Genomic DNA, 22190 nt, shown 5'->3' on the forward strand with positions numbered 1-22190 from the left:
ACATTGAAATCTGCTCAGTGTGTGGCAGCAGCGGTAAAGCAAACAATGGCCCTCTTTTACTAAGTCTTTTACTAGAGGTTTCTACTGCGGTCCGGGGTGCTAAATGCTCCATCGCTGCTCCGACATTCATAAGAATTCTATGCAAGGTGATGCATGTTGGTAACAAAAATCATATGCATTAATACAGGATGTCTAGTGATATACTTGGAGAGAGCCCCCAGGAAAGAGACTTGGGAGTACTTGTAGACAAGTCAATGAAACTGTTTATGCAATGCGTGGCGGCAGCAAAAAGGGCAAACAGAATGATAGGAATGATTAAAAAGGGGATCACAAGCAGATCAGAAAAGGTTATCATGCTGCTGTACCGGGCCATGGTACGCCCCCATCTGTAATACTGCGTCCAACACTGGTCGCTGTACATGAAAAAGGACATAGTACTACTCAAAAGGGTCCAGAGAAGAGAGACAAAAATGGTTAAGGGACTGGAGGAGTTACTGTACAATGAGAGGCTAGAGAAACTGGGCTGAGGAGACAGAGGGGACATGATTGAAACATTCAAAATACTGAAGGGAATTGACTTAGTAGAGAAAGAGAAACTGTTCACCCTATCCAAGGTGAAGAGAATGAGAGGGCACTCACTAAAGTTAAAAGGGAATAGATTCCGTACAAACATAAGGAAGTTCTTCTTCACCCAGAGTGGTAGAAATCTGGAATGCTCTTCCAGAGGCTGTTATAGGGGAAAACACCCTTCAAGGATTCAAGAAAAGGTTAGATAAGTTCCTGCTGGACCAGAACATACGCAGGTAAGGCTAGACTCAAATAGGGCACTGGTCTTTGACCTAAGGGCCGCCACGTGAGCGGACTGCTGGGCACGATGGGCCACTGGTCTGACCCAGCAGCAGCAAATCTTATGTTCTTATCCAAAAATAGAAAAAAAGGCAGCACACAGAATGATAATACCTTATCATCAGCAGTGGGTATTCCTTTAATGGTGAAGAGACGCTGCGACTAGCGTCAATTTTTCTTTACTCACTCAAAAAACAAAACCACACCCATTTGCAGCACATTGTGTGTGGGATTATATAAAATGGACATGGTATGTAGTTTGGTATTCAGTTAACAGGCATGTGAGCGGAAGTATTAGATACCACATGATCTGTGATTAGAGCAAGTCACAGCATCTCTTCACCATTAAAGAACACCCATTGCTGGTAATAAGGTATTGTAAATCAGTATGATGCCTTTTCCATAGTTTTGGATATTTTTGCAAATTTAAGAATGATGTACTAAAATATTAAAAAATATAAAAAAAAAATCAATTATAAAATGTTTTTAACATGGTGATATGTGCGGCAGCAGCCAAAAAAGCAAATAGGATGCTAGGAATTATTAAAAAAGGGAATAAGAATGTTATAATGCTCCCGTTATCGCTCCATGATGTGACCTCATCTGGAGTATTGCATTCAATTCTGGTCTCCTTATCTCAAGAAAGATATAGTGGCGCTAGAAAAGGTTCAAAGAAGAGCGACCAAGATTATAAAGGGGATGGAACTCCTCTCGTATGAGGAAAGACTAAAGCGGTTAGGGCTCTTCAGCTTGGAAAAGAGACGGCTGAGGGGAGACATGATTGAAGTGTACAAAATCTGAGTGGAGTAGAACGGGTACAAATGGATCGATTTCTCACTCCGTCAATAATTACAAAGACTAGGGGACACTCAAAGTTACAGGGAAATACTTTTAAAATCAATAGGATGAAATTTTTTTCACTCAAGAGAATAGTTAAGCTCTGGAACATGTTGCCAGAGGATGTGGTAAGAGCAGATAGCATATCTGGTTTTAAGAAAGGTTTGGACAAGTTCCTGGAGGAAAAGTCCATAGTCTGTTATTGAGAAAGACATGTGGGAAGCCACTGCTTGCCTTATATCAGTAGCATGGAATATCGCTACACCTTGGGTTTTGGCCAGGTACTAATGACCTAGATTGGCCACCATGAGAATGGGCTACTGGGTTTGATGGACCATTGGTCTGACCCAGTAAGGCTATTCTTATGTTTTTATGATTATGGTCTTAGACAATGAATCCTTTCTCCTGAAGATGACTGGTGAAACTCAGGCTGAGTTGAGGTAGGGAGATGGATTTAAATCTCAGGAGTGACATGTTTTTACCTTTATGACTCATTTGTGGACAGTTTGCAGACTTAATATCGCCATTTGGGCATTGCTACTAGAGAACAGGACTCGTACATATACATTTCTTTTGAGTCATGGTATAGTAAAAAAAAAAAAAAAGTCTTCTTCACACCATTACAGCTAAGTGATTTATTAGATTATTACTGTTTTAATTTTTTAGTGAATAACTGATGAGGTTACTGATGTGTTGCGGATATGCATATTGTCTGTGAAAACAGTTGACTTCACGTATTGGAGGGAACGCTGTATTGTACCGATTCGCTCACCTAATGTCTTCAGCGGTTGGACAATAAAAATGGAGTTTTGAGTACATATATGATTATTTGTAAACATGGAGGGGCATAATCAAAACAAGCGTCTAAGTCTGTTTTGAGCCTAAGCCACTAGTTACTCAAAGTCAGCAGCATCCAAAGTCCATTCTCAAAAAAAAAAAAAAAAATAGCCCCAAATTTTTTTTTTCCCAAAAATTATCTACTTCTATGTCCAGCCATTTGATCGCTCAGACTGCTAGTACATCTATCTTTATACTACATTCTCATCAAAAAAAAAATCATCCAAGTCCCAAATGCCTGGAACAAGACCATTTGGACATGGGAGGGGCCAGCAAAGTGATAGACTGGCTACCCAGACATAGCAACAGAGTAGTGGGACAACTTGCAGGGCACTGCTGTGAACTTCACAAAAAGGGTACCACAAATATCTCACTACAACTCCCTTGCTGTTCATGGTGAGCCCCCCCCCCCACCAAAAAAAACAAACAAACAAAAACCCACACTTCCAAAACCTACTATACCCATCTACCACCCCAATAGCCCTTATGACTGCAGGTGCCATCTATATGGCAGTACAGTAGGGTTGGGGGGGATTGTTGGACTCACAGTGTTTAGAGTGGCTTATGGGCCTGGGTCCTTCTCTCTATGGTTCACTAGCACACCCCCAAACTACTTCAGCCACCTGTGCAGCTCTACTAGGCTTTCCTATACCAGGTGCTGATGTTCTGGAGGCAGGTATGTACATTTTTATTCCAATTTTTATAGCGGTGTGGGGGGTCAGTGATTACTGGGGGAGTGTGTGGGGGTATGTACTCTGTGTCTGCAGTGGTTATCTGGTCACTTTGGATACTTTCTGGGCACTTAGATCTGTTTTTATATCGCCAAAATCATAACGTATAAGTTCCATCTAGGCCAGGGATCTCAAAGTCCCTCCTTGAGGGCCACAATCCAGTCGGATTTTCAGGATTTCCCCAATGAATATGCACTGAAAGCAGTGCATGCACATAGATCTCATGCATATTCATTGCGGAAATCCTGAAAACCTGACTGGATTGCAGCCCTCAAGGAGGGACTTTGCGACCCCTGATTAGGCAGTCTCGTCAAACTTTAGATTATTCCTGCAGTACAACTAAGTCTAGGTCGGCCCACATCCCGCCCTAACCACTCCTTCGTCTCTGGATATGTCTAAAAACCTGTTTTGATTATTGGCACTTGGACGACTGTCTTTTAGGTCGTCCACGTGCCGATTTGGGCAAGTTTTTAGACTTATTTTTCTTTCGATTATGAGCCCCATAGTTGTTATAAAGTATGAACCAGTGGTTCCCAAACCTGTCCTGGGGGACCCCCAGCCAGTCAGGTTTTCAAGATATCCCTAATGAATATGCATGAGAGAGATTTGCATACCTGTCACTTCCATTATATGCAAATCTCTCTCATGCATATTCATTAGGGATATCTTGAAAACCTGACTGGCTGGGGGTCCCCCAGGACAGGTTTGGGAACCACTGGTATGAACTTTTAAAGAAAAAAAGTAAAATACAGAAAAAAAAAATTTAGATTGGAAATTGGGTTAATATTGGTACTTTACATCCAACTACAGTAAATGAAAGACTAGTTCAACTCATCCTTGGTGTCCCGAAGTTATCTTGTCACTCTGTCTGCATCCTCTGCATATGCAAACATTTAAGGGAAGCATTAAGAGGCACACTCACCCCTTGGATGCCAGGCAGAAAGACATACTGGATAATAATGGTCCCGTACTTCTCATAGCCAGGCAGCAGCAGACTGGAGTCCTTGGAGACTAACATCTTGCCATTCTCCGGCTGATTGCCCACCAGCTGCCCGTAGAAGCGGCCACACATTGGGCAGGCTTTCTTCACTTGGAGGGCTCGGGTAATACAGTCCTCACAAAAGGAGTGCTTGCACTTCTCCAGAGTCTTTATGTTCTGGATTTCCCCAAGACAGATGGGACACTGATTTTCCTGATCGTCCTCACCTGAGGGATCCTCCCTTCTCAGCTCCCTGGAGCTGCCGCCACCTATGGCTCCACCAGAGCTACCGGGAACCCCTCTGGCCTGCTGGCCCCTGGCAGCAATACCCGAGCCTCTGTAGAGGAGCTCTGTAGCATTCTTGTCAGAGAACGCCATACAACCAGCCAGCTCGTACTGACGCTGGACCTTCTTCAGCTCCTTCTCAGTTTCTTTCAGTAGGGCCTTCAGAGCTTTCCGGCCCAGGTAGAGGCCATTGGGCGGGGCATGGCCTTCAGTGGACAGCCGCAGCACATAAAAATCAGATGTCTCCCCATCTATGCTGACCTTCACCTTATTCTCCTCCTTCAGCTTTAGCAATTTGGCTGGACTCTCTCTGGTGAGGAAGTCCCACACGTGTCTCGCCACAGTCACCTTGTTTTTGGAGTTTCCCCCACAGGCTGCCATCCTAGACAAGACAAATGACACTAAAAGGTAGAAGAAAAAAAAAAAAAAAAAAGTAATTAAAAGAACGACCAAGGGTGCTCAAACACTATAATGACTAGTATTTATGGTTACCAATCACCTCCAACTCCATTGCCCTGGTGCATCATGGGGCCTGTAGTTCTGGGTTTCTTACAGAACCTGATATTTTAAGACTTTACATGCACTGGGATAAACCAGAACCATCTCAGCCTGTCTAGAACCATTGCCTAAATCAATGGTCCCAGCCCAGTACTAGGAACAAATATAATCAATCAGATTTTCAGGATATCCATAATAAATATGCAAGAGAGAAATTTGCATACACTACCTCTATTGTATGCAAAACTCTCAAATGCATATTTCTTCACTCAAACATGTAATGAAGTTCTGGAATTCACTGTCAGAGAATCTGGTGAAAAACAGTTAGTGTAGCAGGGTTTGCTTGGACAAGTTCTTAAAAGTAAAGTCCATAAACAAACCCACTGCTTATTCTTGGGATAAGCAGCATAAAATCTGTTTTACTCTTTTGGGATCTTGCCAGGTTCTTGTGATCTGGATTAGCCACTGTTGGAAACAGAATACTGGGCTTGACAGATCATCAGTCTGACCTAGTTTATGTATTTATTGTGGGTATCCTAAAAACCTAACTGTAGGGTCAAGAACCTCAGGTCTAAATCAATTGTTCTGGTACTTGGCTTCAGGGACCCCATCTAGTTGAGATTTTAGGATAACAAGAATATGCATGGGAGTATATTTACATCTAGTATATCAAATGCATGCAAGTATTTCATACAGTAGATATTCACTGTGTATATCCTGATGACCTGATTGCCCAGGGGTGAAGACAAATTTGGGAACCACTGGTTCCCAACCCTGTCCTGGAGGACCACCAGGCCATTCAGGTTTTCAGGCTAGCCCTAATGTATATGCATGAGAGAGATTTACATATAATGGAAGTGACAGGCATGCAAATCTGCTCTATGCATATTAGGGCTATCTTGAAAACCTAATTGGCCTGGTGGTCCTCCAGGACAGGGTTGGGAACCACTGCTCTAAACCATACTAACTAGCTCTTTTTCTTCTGTTTTAGCCTAACAAATTTTAGCACTTTTATTTTCATGCCCGTTATATGTTAGTTAACCTACGTATCAATGGTGGTTACACAGAGGACTTTAAATTATTTTGAGGCAAAAGGCAGGGCTATGCTTTATCCTCCCTGCTTTTTGCTCTCTTGATCGAGTCCTTTGCACAGCTCATCACAATGGATGAGAGAATTCAAGGTATAACTAGTGGAGGATCTCAAAATAGGATGTTATTTGCTGATGATATTCTTTTAACATTGACAGATCCTGATAACTCTTTACAAAAGCTAACCACATTATTGCAAATGTATGGTAAGGTCTCAGGCTTCAAGATCAGTATGTCTAAATCAGACATTTTAAATCTAACAAGCTCCAGTGAGCTCATGCGTAGCCTACAAGTTAAATATCCATTCCAGTGGGTAACTAACCCCCTCTTCTATTAAACTGCACTAGAGTTCCTATGAGTGTCGGGAGCAGCGCAGGCCATTCAGCGCGGCACTCTGCACTAAAAAACTGCTAGCACAGTTTAATAGAAGAGAGGGTAAGCATCTTAGATATTTAGGTGTTAAATTTAATTTCCCTGGATATCTAGAGAATCTCTTTTTGGTGACCTTTATTGCTGGGATACTACTAATTTCTTTAGCACTCTCAATCTATCCTGATTAGGCCAGATCTCTGCTATAAAAGATGTTTTTACCTAAAATTATTGTAGAATTTATAGCCTTACCAATTACTATGCCAAAGAATTTCTTTTGACACTAAACATGAAAATTTTTCATGTCATATAGCGCAAGAAGTGCCCCGAAGGTATCAAATAAAACAGATGGAAGGAATGAGAGTTAACTCAGATCAACTCCCTGGTCAAAAAAAATTCTTCTTCAGACGTCACTAAGGCAACTAAGAACAATACAATGATCCCTTTTAAGCCAGGCTAATTTTAGAACTGTAGCACAGGCTGTCTTGCTCCCATACCTAGACTACTATAAGTCGTTGTACTACGACATCACTGACAAGGAACACAAGAGATTGCAACTATTCCATAATACCAAATCTAGATTAATTTTTGGAGCAGGCAAGCCCACTGCTGGGAGAATTTTCAAGATCACCCGCATGGTCTATAAAGCGCTTTATGGTGAAAACTCTGGTGGACTAGTATCAGACATGAAGATTCCTCATTCCTTCCATAACACAAGACAAATGAAATGTTTTAAGCTGACCTTCCCCTCCCCTCATGTTCAATGAAAAAATAATTATACGAGACCACCTTCGAATCCCTGTCGAACTTTTTTGGGGTGGAAGATGACTTGTGCTTCCACTACTACTACTAATTATTTCTATTGCACTAACAGGCATACGCCTGCTTGAAAGAGCTTACAATCTAAACAGGCAAGACAGAAAAACAGGATATCATGAATACAGTTAAGGAGAACGCTTAATCTGCTGGCTGGGTTGAAGGCTACATCAAAAAGGTGGGTTTTCAGTCTGCTTTTAAACAAGGTAAAGGAAGGAGCTAGGAGGACAAACTCAGGTAATTTATTCCAGGCATAGGGGAAAGGAACAAAGTCTGAAATTAGTAGTGGAGGAGAAGAGTACAGCTCAGAGCAGCTTATCTGAGGAACAGAGTTCTCTGGGAGGTGTATAAGGAAAGAGAGTATTGAAGGGCAGCAGAATGAACACACTTGCTAACCATAAGAACATCTTATGTTCTTATGGTTAGCAATAGGAGCTTGAACTGTATGCAAAGGCAGATAGGGAGCCAGTGATTAAGGAAAGGGGTGACATGAGTGTAGCAAGGTTGGTAGAAGATGAGTTGTGCAGCAGAATTTTGCACAGATTGCACAGGGGAGAGACGGCACTGCAGGAGACCAGTTAGAAGTAGATTGCAGTAATCTAAGTGTGAAGTTATGAGAATGTGAACAAGGATCCGAGTAGTGTGCTCAGAAGAAGGGGCAAATTTTGGTGATGTTGTAGAGAGAGATTCGACAGGCTTAGCAGTTTGTTGGATGTGTGTAGAAAATGAGAGGTTGGAATTGAAGACGACTCCAAAGTTGCTAGCAGAGGAGAATGGAATGATGATAGTATTATTTACCAAGATGGCGAACGGAAGAGGAGCAGCTCAGTCTTGGACATGTTTAGTTTCAGATGACAGCAGAACATCTAGGAAGCAATGTCAGCCAAACAGACAGAGACTTTTTCTTGGATTTTAGGTGTACTGTAGAGAGCTAGATCTGGAAGTCACCAGCATATAGGTGATATTGGAAGCCATAAAGGCAACCAGGGCACTGAGGGAAGAGATGTAGAGAGAAGAGGTCCTAACACAGAACCCTGTATGCCAACCACTAGTGGGGTAGCAGCAGAAAAGGACCCACCAATGCTTACACTAAAGGTATGATGGGAAAGGTAGGAGGAAAACCAGGAGAGGACAGCCTATATCAAGGAGTAAGCTGTGATTAACAGTATTAAAGACAGCAAACAGGTCAAGAAAGATGAGGATCGAGTAAAGGTCCCTAGATCTGGCCATGGACAAGTCACTGCAGACCTTGGTGAGGGCAGTCTCTGTGGAGTGTCGGGGGCGAAAGCCAGATTGCAGAGAATCAAGAATCTATTGAGTTGAAAGGAAGTCCAGTCAGCAATGGAGAACAGCATGCTCTAGTAGCTTGAATAGGAAGGGAAAAAGGGAGACAGGGTGATAGTTAAATGGGCAGGTGGGGTCCAGCGAGGGTTTTTTGAGAAGCAGCTTAACCACCACATGTTTGAAGACAGGGGGACAGTTACAGTGGAAACGGATAGGTTGAAAATATGGCAGATGGGAGGGATAACAGTATGCGAGATGGAGTCAAGTAGAGAGGTGGGAATAGAGCCTGAGGAGCATGTAGTAGGCCAAGCTAAAGACAGAGGTTGTACAGTTTCTTCCTCTGTGATTTCAGAGAAGGAAGTAAAGTCAACGGCAGAATTAAAAGGAGGTCAGCATAAATTTAAAGTGATGAAAGTCAACATGTGTGCGAAATTTGAGCCAAAGGCACTCGGCACATTAGGTACAGAACGTAAGTAACAGATACTGGGATTGAGCCAAAGTTGATGTTTTGTAAGCCTGACAGAGCAGGGAACAGGGGGAGCAAGGGTGTCCAGAGAAGAGGAGAGAATATAGCCTCTTGGACAGACTTGGATAACATGGAGGCAAGGAGAGGTGGAAGTGGTAGAGAGCGTGGAAGAATCGAAAGCTTGAAGATTTCAAAACCTGCTGGACGTGACTGGGTGTGTCTGAGGGGGAGAAGAATTTGCAGTGAATTCAAGGGCAATCAGCCATAGTCTAGGGAGAGAGAGGAGGGATCAAGTGGAAGCGCATTGAGGAGGGAGTTCAGTGTGGGAAAGAGACGACAGGGGTTGGAAGAAGGGAGTTAGTTTGTTGGATGAAGTAGTCTTGCTTAGCAGCATACGTGTCAGTAGGATTATCAGGGTGAAAGTTAAAATCCCCAAGAATGAGAGAGGGAGAAGATGAATCAAGGAACCCCGAAAGCCAGGAGTCAAATTCAGTGAGAAAGGAAGAAGGGGACCTGTTGGGGAGACAATAAATGACTGCTATCCGCAGAGGCAGATGGAGTGGACTACAAATGAGGAAAGGCTGGGTGATTGAAGAGGGAGAACAGGTTGAAATCTGCAAGGAGGAGAGAGAAAAAGCTCAACATCTCACCTCTACCAGGTAGGACAAAGTGTATGGGAGAAGTGGTAGCTACCATGGGAGACAACAGCAGCTGCAGTGGAGTCCTCAGGGCGAATACATGTTTCAGTTAGAGCAAGCAGGTAGAGGGACTCGGACTGCATTGACTCCATTTTATACTCAAGAACTATGCGATAGACCCAAGTCTTACCTCCAGTCAACAAACGATGAAAAAATTTTATTTGGTCTTCACAGAGCATCTCCAAGTTCTCCTGAAAGTACTGGAGCCTTGTGGCCTTCCAACATGACGTCAGCATTCTTGGAACCCATCTTGCACTAACCTTGGACTAACCCTGCACTAATCTTGGACATGCCAAACTTTTCATGAAGTATTTTCCAAACTGTACTTACCAAGATGCCCATTTCTTCAGCTATTCAGGAAACCATAATTCATCTGACAAAATTAAAACCTCAACTTTCGTGCACATTTCTGTAGAAGTTGCTTCCATAGGCCATCCAGTGTGAGGGTCATTTTCAATGGACTCTCTAACCCACTTAAACTGCTTGCTCCAAAATTTTACTTTGGAGGATGATGGGGCAGATTTGCCATAAATTGCAGTCATGCATTCATGGATTTCCTTTGGCTTTTTCCCTTTTTTTGTGAGAAATTTTGTCACTGAACGGTGCTCCAAATCTAGCAGTTTCTTACTTGATTTGCACGAGGACTCTTCTGACATATTGTCTCTTGGAATGGTAGACTCCCACTGAGCCGCAACTGTGCATGAGTAACCTTGAGACATGCCACAATATAATTGCTACTTTTGTTCATACTCGGGTAGATAAATTATTGAACATCCTTTGTATGACAAAGTGGGAATTAGATTTACTATAATTATTCTCGTTTGGAAAAATGCCTTTAAAAACTTGCTTAAAGGTCTCTATTGCAACTTCGATGAATGAAAAATGAAAAAGGCCATAAGATATTAATACCACTGGTATTACCATATATACTCGAATCAGTGGCGTACCTAGGGGGGGGGGGGGGGGGGGGCGGGCCGCCCCGGGTACCAGCCCTAAGGGGGTGTTCCCGGCCTTGCCGTTCAGTCCCCCGCCACCCCCGAAGGACCGCTCGCCCCACTGACCTTCCTGCACCACCTATGAACAGCCGCAGCAGGATCGCGAAGTCAGCGTCAGCATCCCTGCGCTGCTTCCTGCGCCGCGATCCCGCCCCTCCTCTGACGTCAGAGGAGGGGCGGGACCGTGGCGCAGGAAGCAGCGCAGGGATCGCTGACGCTGACTTCGCGATCCTGCTGCGGCTGTTCATAGGTGGTGCGGGGAGGCCAGGGGGGCGAGCGGTCCTTCGGGGTGGGTCGGGGCATCAGGCCTTCAGGGTGGGGCGGGCGGGCAGGCAAGCAGGCTTTCAAGGGGGAGGGGGTGACAGGCAGGCAGGCAGGCCTTCAAGGGGGGACAGGCCTTCGGGGGGGGGGGGTGCAGACCTTCAAGGGGTGCAGGCCTTCAAGGGGGGCAGGCAGGCCTTCAGGGGGGTGCAGGCCTTCGGGGGGAGTGTAGGCCTTTGGGGGGTGCAGGCCTTCAAGGGGGGAAAGGCAGGCAGGCCTTCAAGGGGGGGACAGGCCTACAAGGGGGGGGGGACAGGCCTACAAGGGGGGGGGACAGGCCTTCAAGGGGGGGGGGACAGGCCTTCAAGGGGGGGTGCAGGCCTTCAGGGGGGGGAAAGGCAGGCAGGCAGGCCTTAAAGGGGGGACAGGCCTACAAGGGGGGGACAGGCCTACAAGGGGGTGGGACAGGCCTTCAAGGGGGGGACAGGCCTTCTGGGGGGTGCAGACCTTCAAGGGAGTGCAGGCCTTCGGGGGGGGGGGTGCAGTCCTTCAAGGGGGTGCAGGCCTTCAAGGGGGGGGAAAGGCAGGCAGGCAGGCCTTCAAGGGGGGGACAGGCCTACAAGGGGGGGAGAAGCTACAAGGGGGTGGTACAAGCCTTCAAGTGGGGGACAGGCCTTCGGGGGGGGGGTGCAGACCTTCAAGGGAGTGCAGGCCTTCGAGGGGGGTGGTGCAGGCCTTCAAGGGGGTGCAGGCCTTCAAGGGGGGACAGGCCTTCAAGGGGGGACAGGCCTTCAAGGGGGGACAGGCAGGCAGGCAGGCCTTCAAGGGGGGACAGGCCTACAAGGGGGGGGGAGAAGCTACAAGGGGGTGGGACAGGCCTTCAAGTGGGGGACAGGCCTTCGGGGGGGTGCAGGCCTTCGGGGGGTGCAGACCTTCAAGGGGGGGGACAGGCAGGCAGGCCTTCAAGGGGGGACAGGCCTACAAGGGGAAGGGACAGGCCTTCAAGGGGGGTGCAGGCCTTCAAGGTGGGACAGGCAGACCTTTAAGGGGGGACAAGCCTTTGGGGGGGGACCATGATTTAGAAGTACACGGAGGGAAGGGGGTGTTCAAAGAGACATGCATATGCCAAACTTTGGGGGGGGAAGAAATAATGGGTCTGAAAATAGAGGAGAGGGAGAGAGATGATGGACCATGGGATTTAGGGAGGGAAGGAACAGAAAGGGAGAGAAATTGGACACAAGGGATGGTGTGGAGGAGGGATAGAGATACTGGATAGGAGGGTAATTAGGAAAAGAAACGGAGAGATGGTGGACTCTGGGATGGTGGGGAAGGAGGGAGAGATGCCGGATGAAAGGGTATTTAAGAAAAGGTGGATCTGTGGAGGGAGATGAAAAAAAGGAAAGATACCAGACTTCCTGGGAAGGGAAGGGAAATGGAAAGGGAGAACAGAGTTGGCAGATGGATGGTTAGCATGCAGAAAGAAGGAGACCCTGGCAAGCAAGTTATCAGAAGAAAACCAGAGCCTTGGACCAACAAGATTTGAAATATAACCAGACAACAAAAGGTAGAAAAATTAATTTTATTTTCTGTTTTGTGATTATAACATGTCAGATTTGAAATGTGTATCCTGCCAGAGCTGGTGTTGGACTGCAAACGTGAGCTAGGATTTAACAGAAAGAGGAAAAGTCCTTTTTGTTTCTTTATTTTATTTACACCACAGCGCCAGTGTGGTTAGGAGAAGCCAAAGGGGGTGAAAAAGCTATAAAACCCACCAGGAGTTTTGAAAAAAATCACCCAACTGGGCAGGAAAATCGAATTGAAAAACCAATTCAATAGGGCTGAATCGAATCAAAATTTTTTTTTCCTGTATCTGGCAGCATTAGTTTGCGCTACTGTCTTAGACTTTAGGACCTGGGATTGGGGAGAGATGGCATCCTCAGTACTTTATAATGCAAGTGAAACGAGGATTTGGTCAGACTTTTGAAGGGTCTGCAGAAAAAAAATATTGTATAGGCCGGGGACATGAGACAGCAGGAAATGGGAACTTTTCTTCCTTCTATTTTTGTGAATGGAAAGGCTGAGGATGTCAGAGAGGTCAGTTAAAATATGTGCTTTATAAGAAAATATAATAATGTGTTTTATAAAGTTTATAGCATAGCTGGCCTACCCAGTGAGGTGTTCCTAGTGGTGATGGTGGCAGCGTGTCAATGTGTTGAGAGGAAGAGGTGGTCTGGGAAATTCTGCTGAGCAAACTCCGGGCCCATTTCCACCCCCCAGTTAGTCCACTCCACTCAACTGATTCACACACTGAGTGGGTCTTTGGGTGTTGTTTTGGGATCTCTTCCAGTGGTTTATCTCCTTCTGGTCCAAGGAAGGAAACTTTGTTATCCTTAGCATTGACCTACAGAATATGTTTGTAACAGCGCTGCTTGTGTGGCATTAGGCTATGTAGTGATCGAAAGAAAAAAAACAGACCTTTGCACATTTTTGCACTATATGATGGGTGTATGAGGAGATTCACATTTCCTGCACAGCTAAGTCCATGTGAAGTTACCTTGTGCTGTATTTGACATCTAGCAAGGTCTCTGTTTGAAAGGAAAGATCTAAACTTAAAAATGAAGTGGCCAGAAGTTATGGTAAAAGCAGATAGTGTAGCTGGTTTTAAGAAAGATTTGGACAAATTCCTGGAGGAAAAGTCCATAATCTGTTATTAAGACATGGGGGAAGTGTCTGCTTGCCCTGGATCGGTAGCATGGAATGTTGCTACTCTTTGGGTTTTGACCAGGTATTAGTGTCCTGGATTGGCTACCATGAGAATGGGCTACTGGGCATGATGGACCATTGGTCTGACCCAGTTAGGCTATTCTTATGTTATGTTCTCATCTGTAGGGGCCTTTGTTTTCACTTCTTATTTTAATGTATTTTTTTTCTGGGAACTTATCAGTGTTTTTTATAATGGGAACAAAAATGGAAGAGAATTAATGTGTGTGGAATGGGGGGTAACTAATTTCTTCAGCTAAATAATTCAATCCACTTCAAACAGACATAGGAGAACTTGTGCACCATTCACACACCCTCCAACCAAAAACGTCAAAAGAAAAAAAACTGTTAGACAACCTCCTAGCCATTCGAGCTGCAACACTCGACCCCCAACTCTACAACCAATTGATATCAACCACAGACTGCAAAACCTTCAAAAAGAAATAAAAACCCTTCTATTCAAAAAACACATAAAACCGAACTAACACAATCAGAACTGTCCCAAGCATCACCTGCAACTACTCCATATGTACTTCTAATGTCATGACAATTTAGACATAATTTATGTTATGTTATGTTTGGAATAATGGTTACATATATGAGGTTCAATAAAAGAAAATTTTCACTGCCTGTTTCTATTCTGACCATTTATTCAATTTCATGGTTATTGCAAAAAAAAAAAAAAACAAACAAAACAAATTTTTTACATGGGGGGGGGGGGGGGTGTCAAAAAATGATGGGCCCCGGGTGCCACATACCCTAGGTACGCCACTGACTCGAATATAAACCGAGATTTTGGGGCCCAAAAATGGGAGTCTGTTTATATTCAAGCCTCCTTCCTCCCTTCCCCATCTGCTGACTGGCCCTGCTATCCTCCACCCCACCCTCCTTCCGATGACCTGCCCTGCTATCCTCCACTACCTACTCCCTTCCTGCCCTAGACCAACATCGTACATACAGCTCTGGTTCTTAGGAAGCCGATGCCAGTGCTCTGTGCTGGGCTGGTGAGGGACCAGAGCGTCTGCACATGCTCAAAGCATGCTGGCTCCCGCTCTCTCTAGGAAGAGAGACGGTGCACACGGGCAAAGGGATGAGGAAGAGGAGGGAAGAGATGTCAGCAAAAAAATAAAAAAATTGTCCCCCGTGCTCCTCAGATAACATCCATAGTGGTGCTCCTGACCTAACAATCCCTGCTTCCTCCCCTCCAATTCCCAAAGCATCACAGCAACCACAAATATCCCTCCCTCTGTTCCCAAAGCAGCAATGTCAGTCATAACAAGCCCCCACCCCCCCACACACATACACACACTCACCCGAAGCTGTAGCAGCAGCTGGCAAGCAGAGGCAGCGCTGGTAAACAGGCTGCTTCTGGCCAGCCCCAGCAGGGCCTTTCCTCTGCCACGTTGGAAGTGAAGTGGCAGAGGAAAGGCCCTGTCAGGGCTGGCCAGAAGCAGCCTGTTTACCAGCGCTGCCTCTGCTTGCTGGATGCCACTACAGCTTTGGGGGAGGGTGGGGGGTTGTCAGGACCATCTCTACTGCTTCAGAAACGGAGGGAGGGAGAGTTGTCAGGATCAGTTCTACTGCTTCAGAAACAGAGCAAGTGGGAGGAGAAAGGGGAAGCACAAGAAGGGAAGAACAGATGCTGGACCTACAAGTGGGGGGTGGGGGGATGATTGAGTGAAGTGGGAAGGAAACAAAACTTATTTTTTACAATAACTCTCAAACGACCAGAAACTATAGTTATCCGGCATCCACCAATCCTCATGGATACCAGATTCTACTGTATTAGGTTTTCATTTGTGTACAACAGTACTTTTAGTTTCTGGGTTCATATTTGAAGAAGTTTTTTTTTCTGTTTTCTGCATGTGTGACTGAGGCCAGGTGTTATGGTTGGGAGAGAAGTCTAGAAACTTTGGTTGGTGTCATGGCCCCAAGTAGAAAGATATTTGTCAGCTCTTCTTCAGCTTTTTTGGACTCGAAACAGCTCCAGCTGAAAAATTAGTAATTTATGGCATGATCACTGACAAACACCCACCAAAATTTCTCATCTCAGTTTGTATTCAAATCAACCTTTTTTTCCTCCTTTTTTGAGGGGAAAAAGGTTACCTCGGTTTACAATAGAAAAACAACTTCTTATATCCCTGGAATCAATGTGGCTCACAGTAAGAGGATTTACATTATTGACTCAGGTTAGAGATAAGTGAAATTAACACTGATAGCTGAGGTTTAGAGGGAACAATAGATAGGATTTGGGAGGAGAGGCCTTGAACAGCTTTTAATAGCTACAAGGGGGTTTATATTTGGGTATATACAGTACAGTGGTACCTTGGATTACTCGTTTATCAAAGCGAGTTTCCCCATAGGAAATAATGGAAACTCGCTTTGATGCGTTCCCCCCCCCCCCCCGAGAACCGGCATTGCTCCCCTAGAAGGCCCCCCCTGCGATCAGGCACCCCCCCTGCGATCCGGCACCCCCCCCCGCCTCGAACCGGCACCCCCCGCCACGATCCAACCCCCCCCTGACACGATTGGGCACACCCCCCTGCCACGATCCGACCCTTTCTGAACGTGAACTCGCAGGCCTTGAGCATGCTCAGATGTGAGAAATGTGAGAAAACTGAGAATAGTTCAAAATACGGCCATCCGTCTAATATTCGGACAAAAGAAGAGCGATCATGTTAGTCCATTCTACAAACTCCTTCATTGGTTACCAATTGAAGCACGAATTCTATTCAAATTCTCCTGCCTCTGCTATAAACTAATCTGGGGACTGGCCCCCAGCTACCTACTACCTCACTTCGAATTCCACTCCTCTATTAGGCCTACCAGAAACTGTAACCTCTTTACCTACCCAAATATCATAGGCTGTAGATATCGCACCTTCTTTGATAGAACATTCAAATTTCAAGCAGGTAGACTGCAAACTTGGACAGGCTAATTCACTGATGCCGCCAGAGAATCATATAGTATCTTTAGGAAAGAACTAAAAACCACCTTGTTTAAGAAATTTATAACCTAACCAGACTTCTCCCCTAAAATCGGAGCCTCCTCCCATCCCAAGGAGTCCGTCTACCCTCTTCTGCCAAAATTTCTATCTTTAATTGTTACCAGTTTTTCCCACTGGTGCCCGTCCTTCGTTCAAATGTACCAAGTTAACAACTTACTTCTCATCAACATCTTATGTTATCTTTTTCACCTTGCAGTCTTGCACCTTTGTAACTCAAAGCGCAATCTCCTTTCTCTTCTCCTACTTATGCTCTGAATATCGTCAACTGTATAATGCTACTCATTGTGAAACCGTGTAATACACAGACCCTGTAACTCTCCTGTTACTATCACTAGATGTTTAATGCTATACTCTGTAATTCGCTGTCTGTACAGTTTCTCTTCATTGTAAACCGCCTAGAAGTCGCAAGATTGTGGCGGTATATAAGAATAAAGTTATTATTATTATATTATTATCATGGCGGGGGGGTGCCCAATCGTGTCGGGGGTGGGGGGGTCGGATCGTGGCGTCGGATCGTGGCGTGGGGGTGCTCGTAAATCGAGCCATGCTCGGTTTCCGAGGCACCGATTTTGCGAATGTTTTGCTCGTCTTGCAAAACACTCGCAAACCGGTGCACTCGTAAACCGAGGTACCACTGTATACTCCCGAACATCTAAGATGTATAAAAAGGGAAGTTTTCATGACTGGAGAGGATGCAGTAAAGAAGGTACTTTATCATGTTTAGTGTATATATCTAGGTGCAAATTCTTTCTGGAGATCTATTCCAGAAATATTTAGTCATGTGAAAAAATGAGGACACCCCATAAGAAATGTTTACTTATCGATGTCAAATCTTTTTTTTATTTACCGTATCTCTGGAAAAGAAAGTGATGTAATTGCAGGTAAACAACAAAAATTTTCCTTGATTTACTCATGAAACAAAAGGTATCCACAAAAATGTGTATTCTGACTGAGGAATAAATTAGGACATCCCTACTTAAAGTGGCTCAAATCTGTATCACATCAGGTGCCATGATTAGAACATCGTTATCCAGCATGTTGAAGAGGGTTTGCCCTACTTAAACCTCAGACATTTAGGGCTCCTTTTACAAAGGTGCGCTAAACGCTAACGCATGCATGTTAGTCTATGGACACGTTAGAAGTTAGCACACGTGTATATTTAGCGAACGCTGCCCTGTGAAGAAGTGCATCACTTGGGAGAGGTACAGTCTTGCAGGAGGGGGGCAGAAAAGGGGGGAGCTTCAATGCACTTTCAGTATAGTTTTAGGATGTCTTCCACTTAAACAAAGAATTAGTTTGATGAAAGGAAGATAACCTGAGGCGATTCCCTCTTTGCTTTACCTAACATGGAGGCATTGTGACACTGCCCACATCAAATTCGGGGATTGGGGTCTGTTGACTTCTGCCACCAAGTGCAGTGGCATATCATGAGCCTGATTTAGCTTTCTTTTCTCATATACACAAAATGGTAAATCATTAATAAAACAGATTCTAAAAGAGCTGCAGATGTTCTCAGAGGGAAGGCTCTGCTTTTGAACTTCACCATGACAAAGGTGGGGTACAGGAAAAGCAAGAGAGTTCTCAAGCTACTGGTTCATAAGTTTTGTGGCTGGCTGCGAGATTCAGAGAAAATTTGTCCGTATCAGTCTATATTTGTAAACTGTGGTAAAAAGTTAAGTCAAGGTTTATATTCTTTTTAATTTTAGTTTTTTTCCCTAAGTTTAATGTTATATGTTCTTTAAATTTGGGAGAGAGGATGGAGGAAGGGAGGGAAAGAGATGCTGAGGTGGGGGAGGGAACAGAAATGGAGGATTGGGTGCGAGTGTGTCAGTGATAGTGTACACGGGGAATGGAAGAAAGGAGAATTTTTGGTCATAGGGAAGGAGTGAGGTACAGATGATAGGGAAGAAAAAGATGAGGAGAAATGTTTTGGTGGAAAGGGAACAGTGGGACAGATTGAAAGGGATGCAAGAGGGAGGAATGCTGGACAAAGTGGTGAAAGGAATGGAGGGAGAGATGTGGCATGGTGCTGGAGAGGGGCGATAGGAGAAATGTTGGGCAGGGGGCTGGTGGGCAGGGACGAAAGATGAGAAAGGGATAAATGCTGGACCATGGTAGGAGGAACCAATGGACAGCAACAGAAGAATTTGTATGAGATGGGAAAGCGGAAAAAAGAAACTGGGACCACTTGATGGAAAAATAAGTCTCCAGACAAAAGTAAAAAATGGAATTTATTGACTAAAATATGTTAGCTTTGGGAAAATGTATGGATGTCTTTGTATTGTAGTCAAAAGGAAAAGAAATGCATTTCTGGTTTTATTTCTACAGTGTTGAAGTACTTGCTGACCCTTGCTGTGGCTGGTGGATCCCCAAGCACCACCAGCAGAGGACCTCTTCTAGAGACAGCCAGAACTCCCCTCCACCAAGCACAGCAGTCACTGGCAGCATCCATGAGTCACTAAGGTGCCAGCATGACACAGGGATGCTACTGCTGCTTGGCAAAATGCAGAGGAAGTCCTCAGCTGACAGCTTGGGGGGTCCTCATCAGCTGAGTATTTATATTTTATATTTGCATTAGAGGCTCTGGTAGAAACCCGTTTATAATGTATGTATTCTTCCCAATTAATATTTCTAAATTAATAAAGTGTCTTTGCTTATTTGTAAAAGGGTCTCTACCAGAGCCTTTAATTCAGTAGCATAATTAAATGAAATAACTACTTCTAAAGTTTATAGGGACGAGCGGCGACGGATTTGATTCCAGCGAAGACAGGTTCGACTCCTAGCAGGGACGGGTTTGATTCTATCAGGGACGGGCAGGGACAGGTTTGATTTCTGTCCCCACGCAACTCTAATCAAAAGAGCTGTGAGGTCATCAGAAAGAAGATTATGGCAGCTTATAAGTCTAGTAAGGGATTTAAAAAGATCTCAAAGTGAGTTGACCCCCAGAGCAGACCGCAAGATACTAAAAGTCTCCAAAAACACTAAAATGTCATTACGGGACCTATAGCAAGCTCTTGCTACTGTTGATGTGAAAGCGCATGCCTCTACAATCAGAAAGAAGACTGTACAAATTTAACTTGCATGGGAGGTGTGCAAGGAGGAAATCTTTGCTCTCCAAGAGAAAAATCAAGGCCAGACAGAAGTTTGCCAGAGAGAACGTAGACAAACACCAGGACTTCTGGAATAGTGTTCCATGAACAGATGAGTCTAAAATTGAATTATTTGGACACCAGAAGAAAGGAAATGTTTGGCGTACACAAAATACAGCATTCCATGAAAAGAACCTCATACTAACTGTGAAGCATGGAGGTGGACATGTCATGGTTTGGGAATACTTTGCTGCAGCAGGACTAGGCCAGCTCACCATTGTAGAATCCAACATGAATTCTACCATGTATCAGAGGGTGCTTGAGGAACGCGAGACCATCTGTAAGAAAATTAAAGCTGAAGCGGAACTGGACCCTGCAACATGACAATGACCCAAAACATACCAGTAAATCCACCAAGGACTGGCTAAAAACTAAGAAATGGAGATTCCTGGAGTGGCTGAGTCAAAGCCCCAATCTTAATCCCTTTGAGATACTGTGGGGTGATTTGAAACAGGCTGTACATGCAAGAAACCCCTTAAACATCTCACAGCTGAAATAATTCTACATTGAGGAGTGGGCCAAATTTTACTCAGACCGATGTCTCACTGCAGTTATTTCTGCCAAAGGGAGTAACACTAGCTATTAGGGAGTCCAAATTTATTCCTCAGTTAGAATACATATTTTTACAGATATCTTTTGTTTCATGAGTACCGTATTTGCCGGCGTATAAGACGACTGGGCGTATAAGACAACCCCCCAACTTTTACAGTTAAAATATAGAGTTTGTTATATACTCGCCGTATAAGACTACCCCTTCTTCCGCACACCTTCTGCACAACAAATAAAACTTAAAAGAACATCAGAATTTATTTCAACAATTTTAATTAATTCACTAAAGCTGAATAGAACAATAAACCCATGGGAGCTGCCATGCTATTTGTTTTCTAAACTGTTAACCAAACTGAAACTGTCAATGATAGAAGGAAGATAACACATAGAGGGAGAGAGCAAGTGCCGGGCAAGTCCCTAGCAAGTTTGCTGGCATGACAGTTTCCCTTTAAAAGCCTTCAAAAGCCTCCTGTTCGCCCCCGCAACTTCCTTAAGGGCTAGACTCCACACACGGCCGCATGTGCGAGAGACGTAGTAAAGAGAAAAGGGGTGGGGCCAGAGCGCCGCTGCTTCCCGCTGCGCAGGATGAAGGAGCTGGCACCCTTGTCACACTGATGTCCCGCCATGGCCCTGCTGATGTCCCGGCAGATTTACTAGTACCGTAAGCACCGTAAGGAGGTAAGGAAGGAGATGTTAGGGCATGTAAAGTAGAGAGTTGTGCGGGGACAGAAATCCCACCCGTCCCTGCCAAAGTCCCACCCGTCCCCACGAGGAAACCCACCCGTCCCCGTGAGGAATCCCTCCGTCCCCACCCGTCCCTGCGAGGAATCCCCTCCATCCCCACCCGTCCCCGCGAGGAATCCCCTCCGTCCCCGCCCGTCCCTATAAACTTCAGAAATAGTTATTTCATTTAATTATGCTACTGAATTAAAGGCTCTGGTAGAAACCCATTTACAAATAAGCAAAAAGACTTTATTAATTTGAAAATATTAATTGGGAAGAATACATACTTTGTAAACGGGTTTCTACCAGAGCCTCTAATGTTTATAAATTTTTATCAACACAACTAATATACTACTTTATCCTGAAGCAAAAAAAAAAAAAAAGAAATAGAATTCTTTTCCTACCTTTGTTGCCTGGTTTCTGCTTTCCTCATGTTCTCATTCAATTCCTTCCATCCACGATCTCTCTTCCTTCTGCATCTTCCATTTGCTCTGTTACTGTGCCTCTCCCTTTCTTCCCCCTTCCAAATTGGTCTGGCACCCATCTTCTTCTCTCTGCTCCCCCCATAGTCTGGCATCTGTCTTCTTCCCTGCCAGCGTCTTCTCCCTACTCTCTCTTCCTCATTTCCTTTGTGTCCTTCTCCCCCCCCACCCTTCCCATGGCCTTTCAGCGTCCTTCTCCACCTCTTTGTATTCCCCCATGTGCTTTCAGCCTCCTTCTCCCTCCTCTGTCTTCAAGTGCTTTCAGAGTCCTTCCCCCCCCCCCCTCCTGTCTTCACCATGGCCTTTCAGCGTCCTTCTCCCCCCCTCCTTCTCTACCGCCCCGGGTGCAGCACAGCCGGCCAGGTCCCCTTACTTTTGTGGCACTTCCCCGATCGACCGACAACAGCCCCGGTCCGACAAACCTCCCTGCCCTTAACCGCGAATCTAAATTATCTTCTTACAGCTGCTGTAAGAAGGTAATTTAGATTTGCGGCTACAGGGCAGGGAGGATTGTCGGACCCGGGCTGTT

At 45.0% G+C, this 22190-nt stretch overlaps 1 protein-coding gene across 5 annotated transcripts in view; it reads right to left on the bottom strand.

Annotated features, from left to right (window-relative positions):
• DTX3 (deltex E3 ubiquitin ligase 3) overlaps positions 1-22190 on the bottom strand; it is a 49905-nt gene that overhangs the window by 20908 nt on the left and 6807 nt on the right. For all 5 annotated transcript variants that reach the window (XM_033939246.1, XM_033939249.1, XM_033939247.1 and 2 more), the window contains one exon: positions 4174-4916. In XM_033939246.1, coding sequence (XP_033795137.1) covers positions 4174-4916 — 743 coding nt within the window. The remainder of the gene's footprint in view (positions 1-4173; positions 4917-22190) is intronic.

Source organism: Geotrypetes seraphini, chromosome 3 (genome assembly GCF_902459505.1).
Source record: "Geotrypetes seraphini chromosome 3, aGeoSer1.1, whole genome shotgun sequence".
NCBI lineage: Eukaryota > Metazoa > Chordata > Amphibia > Gymnophiona > Dermophiidae > Geotrypetes > Geotrypetes seraphini.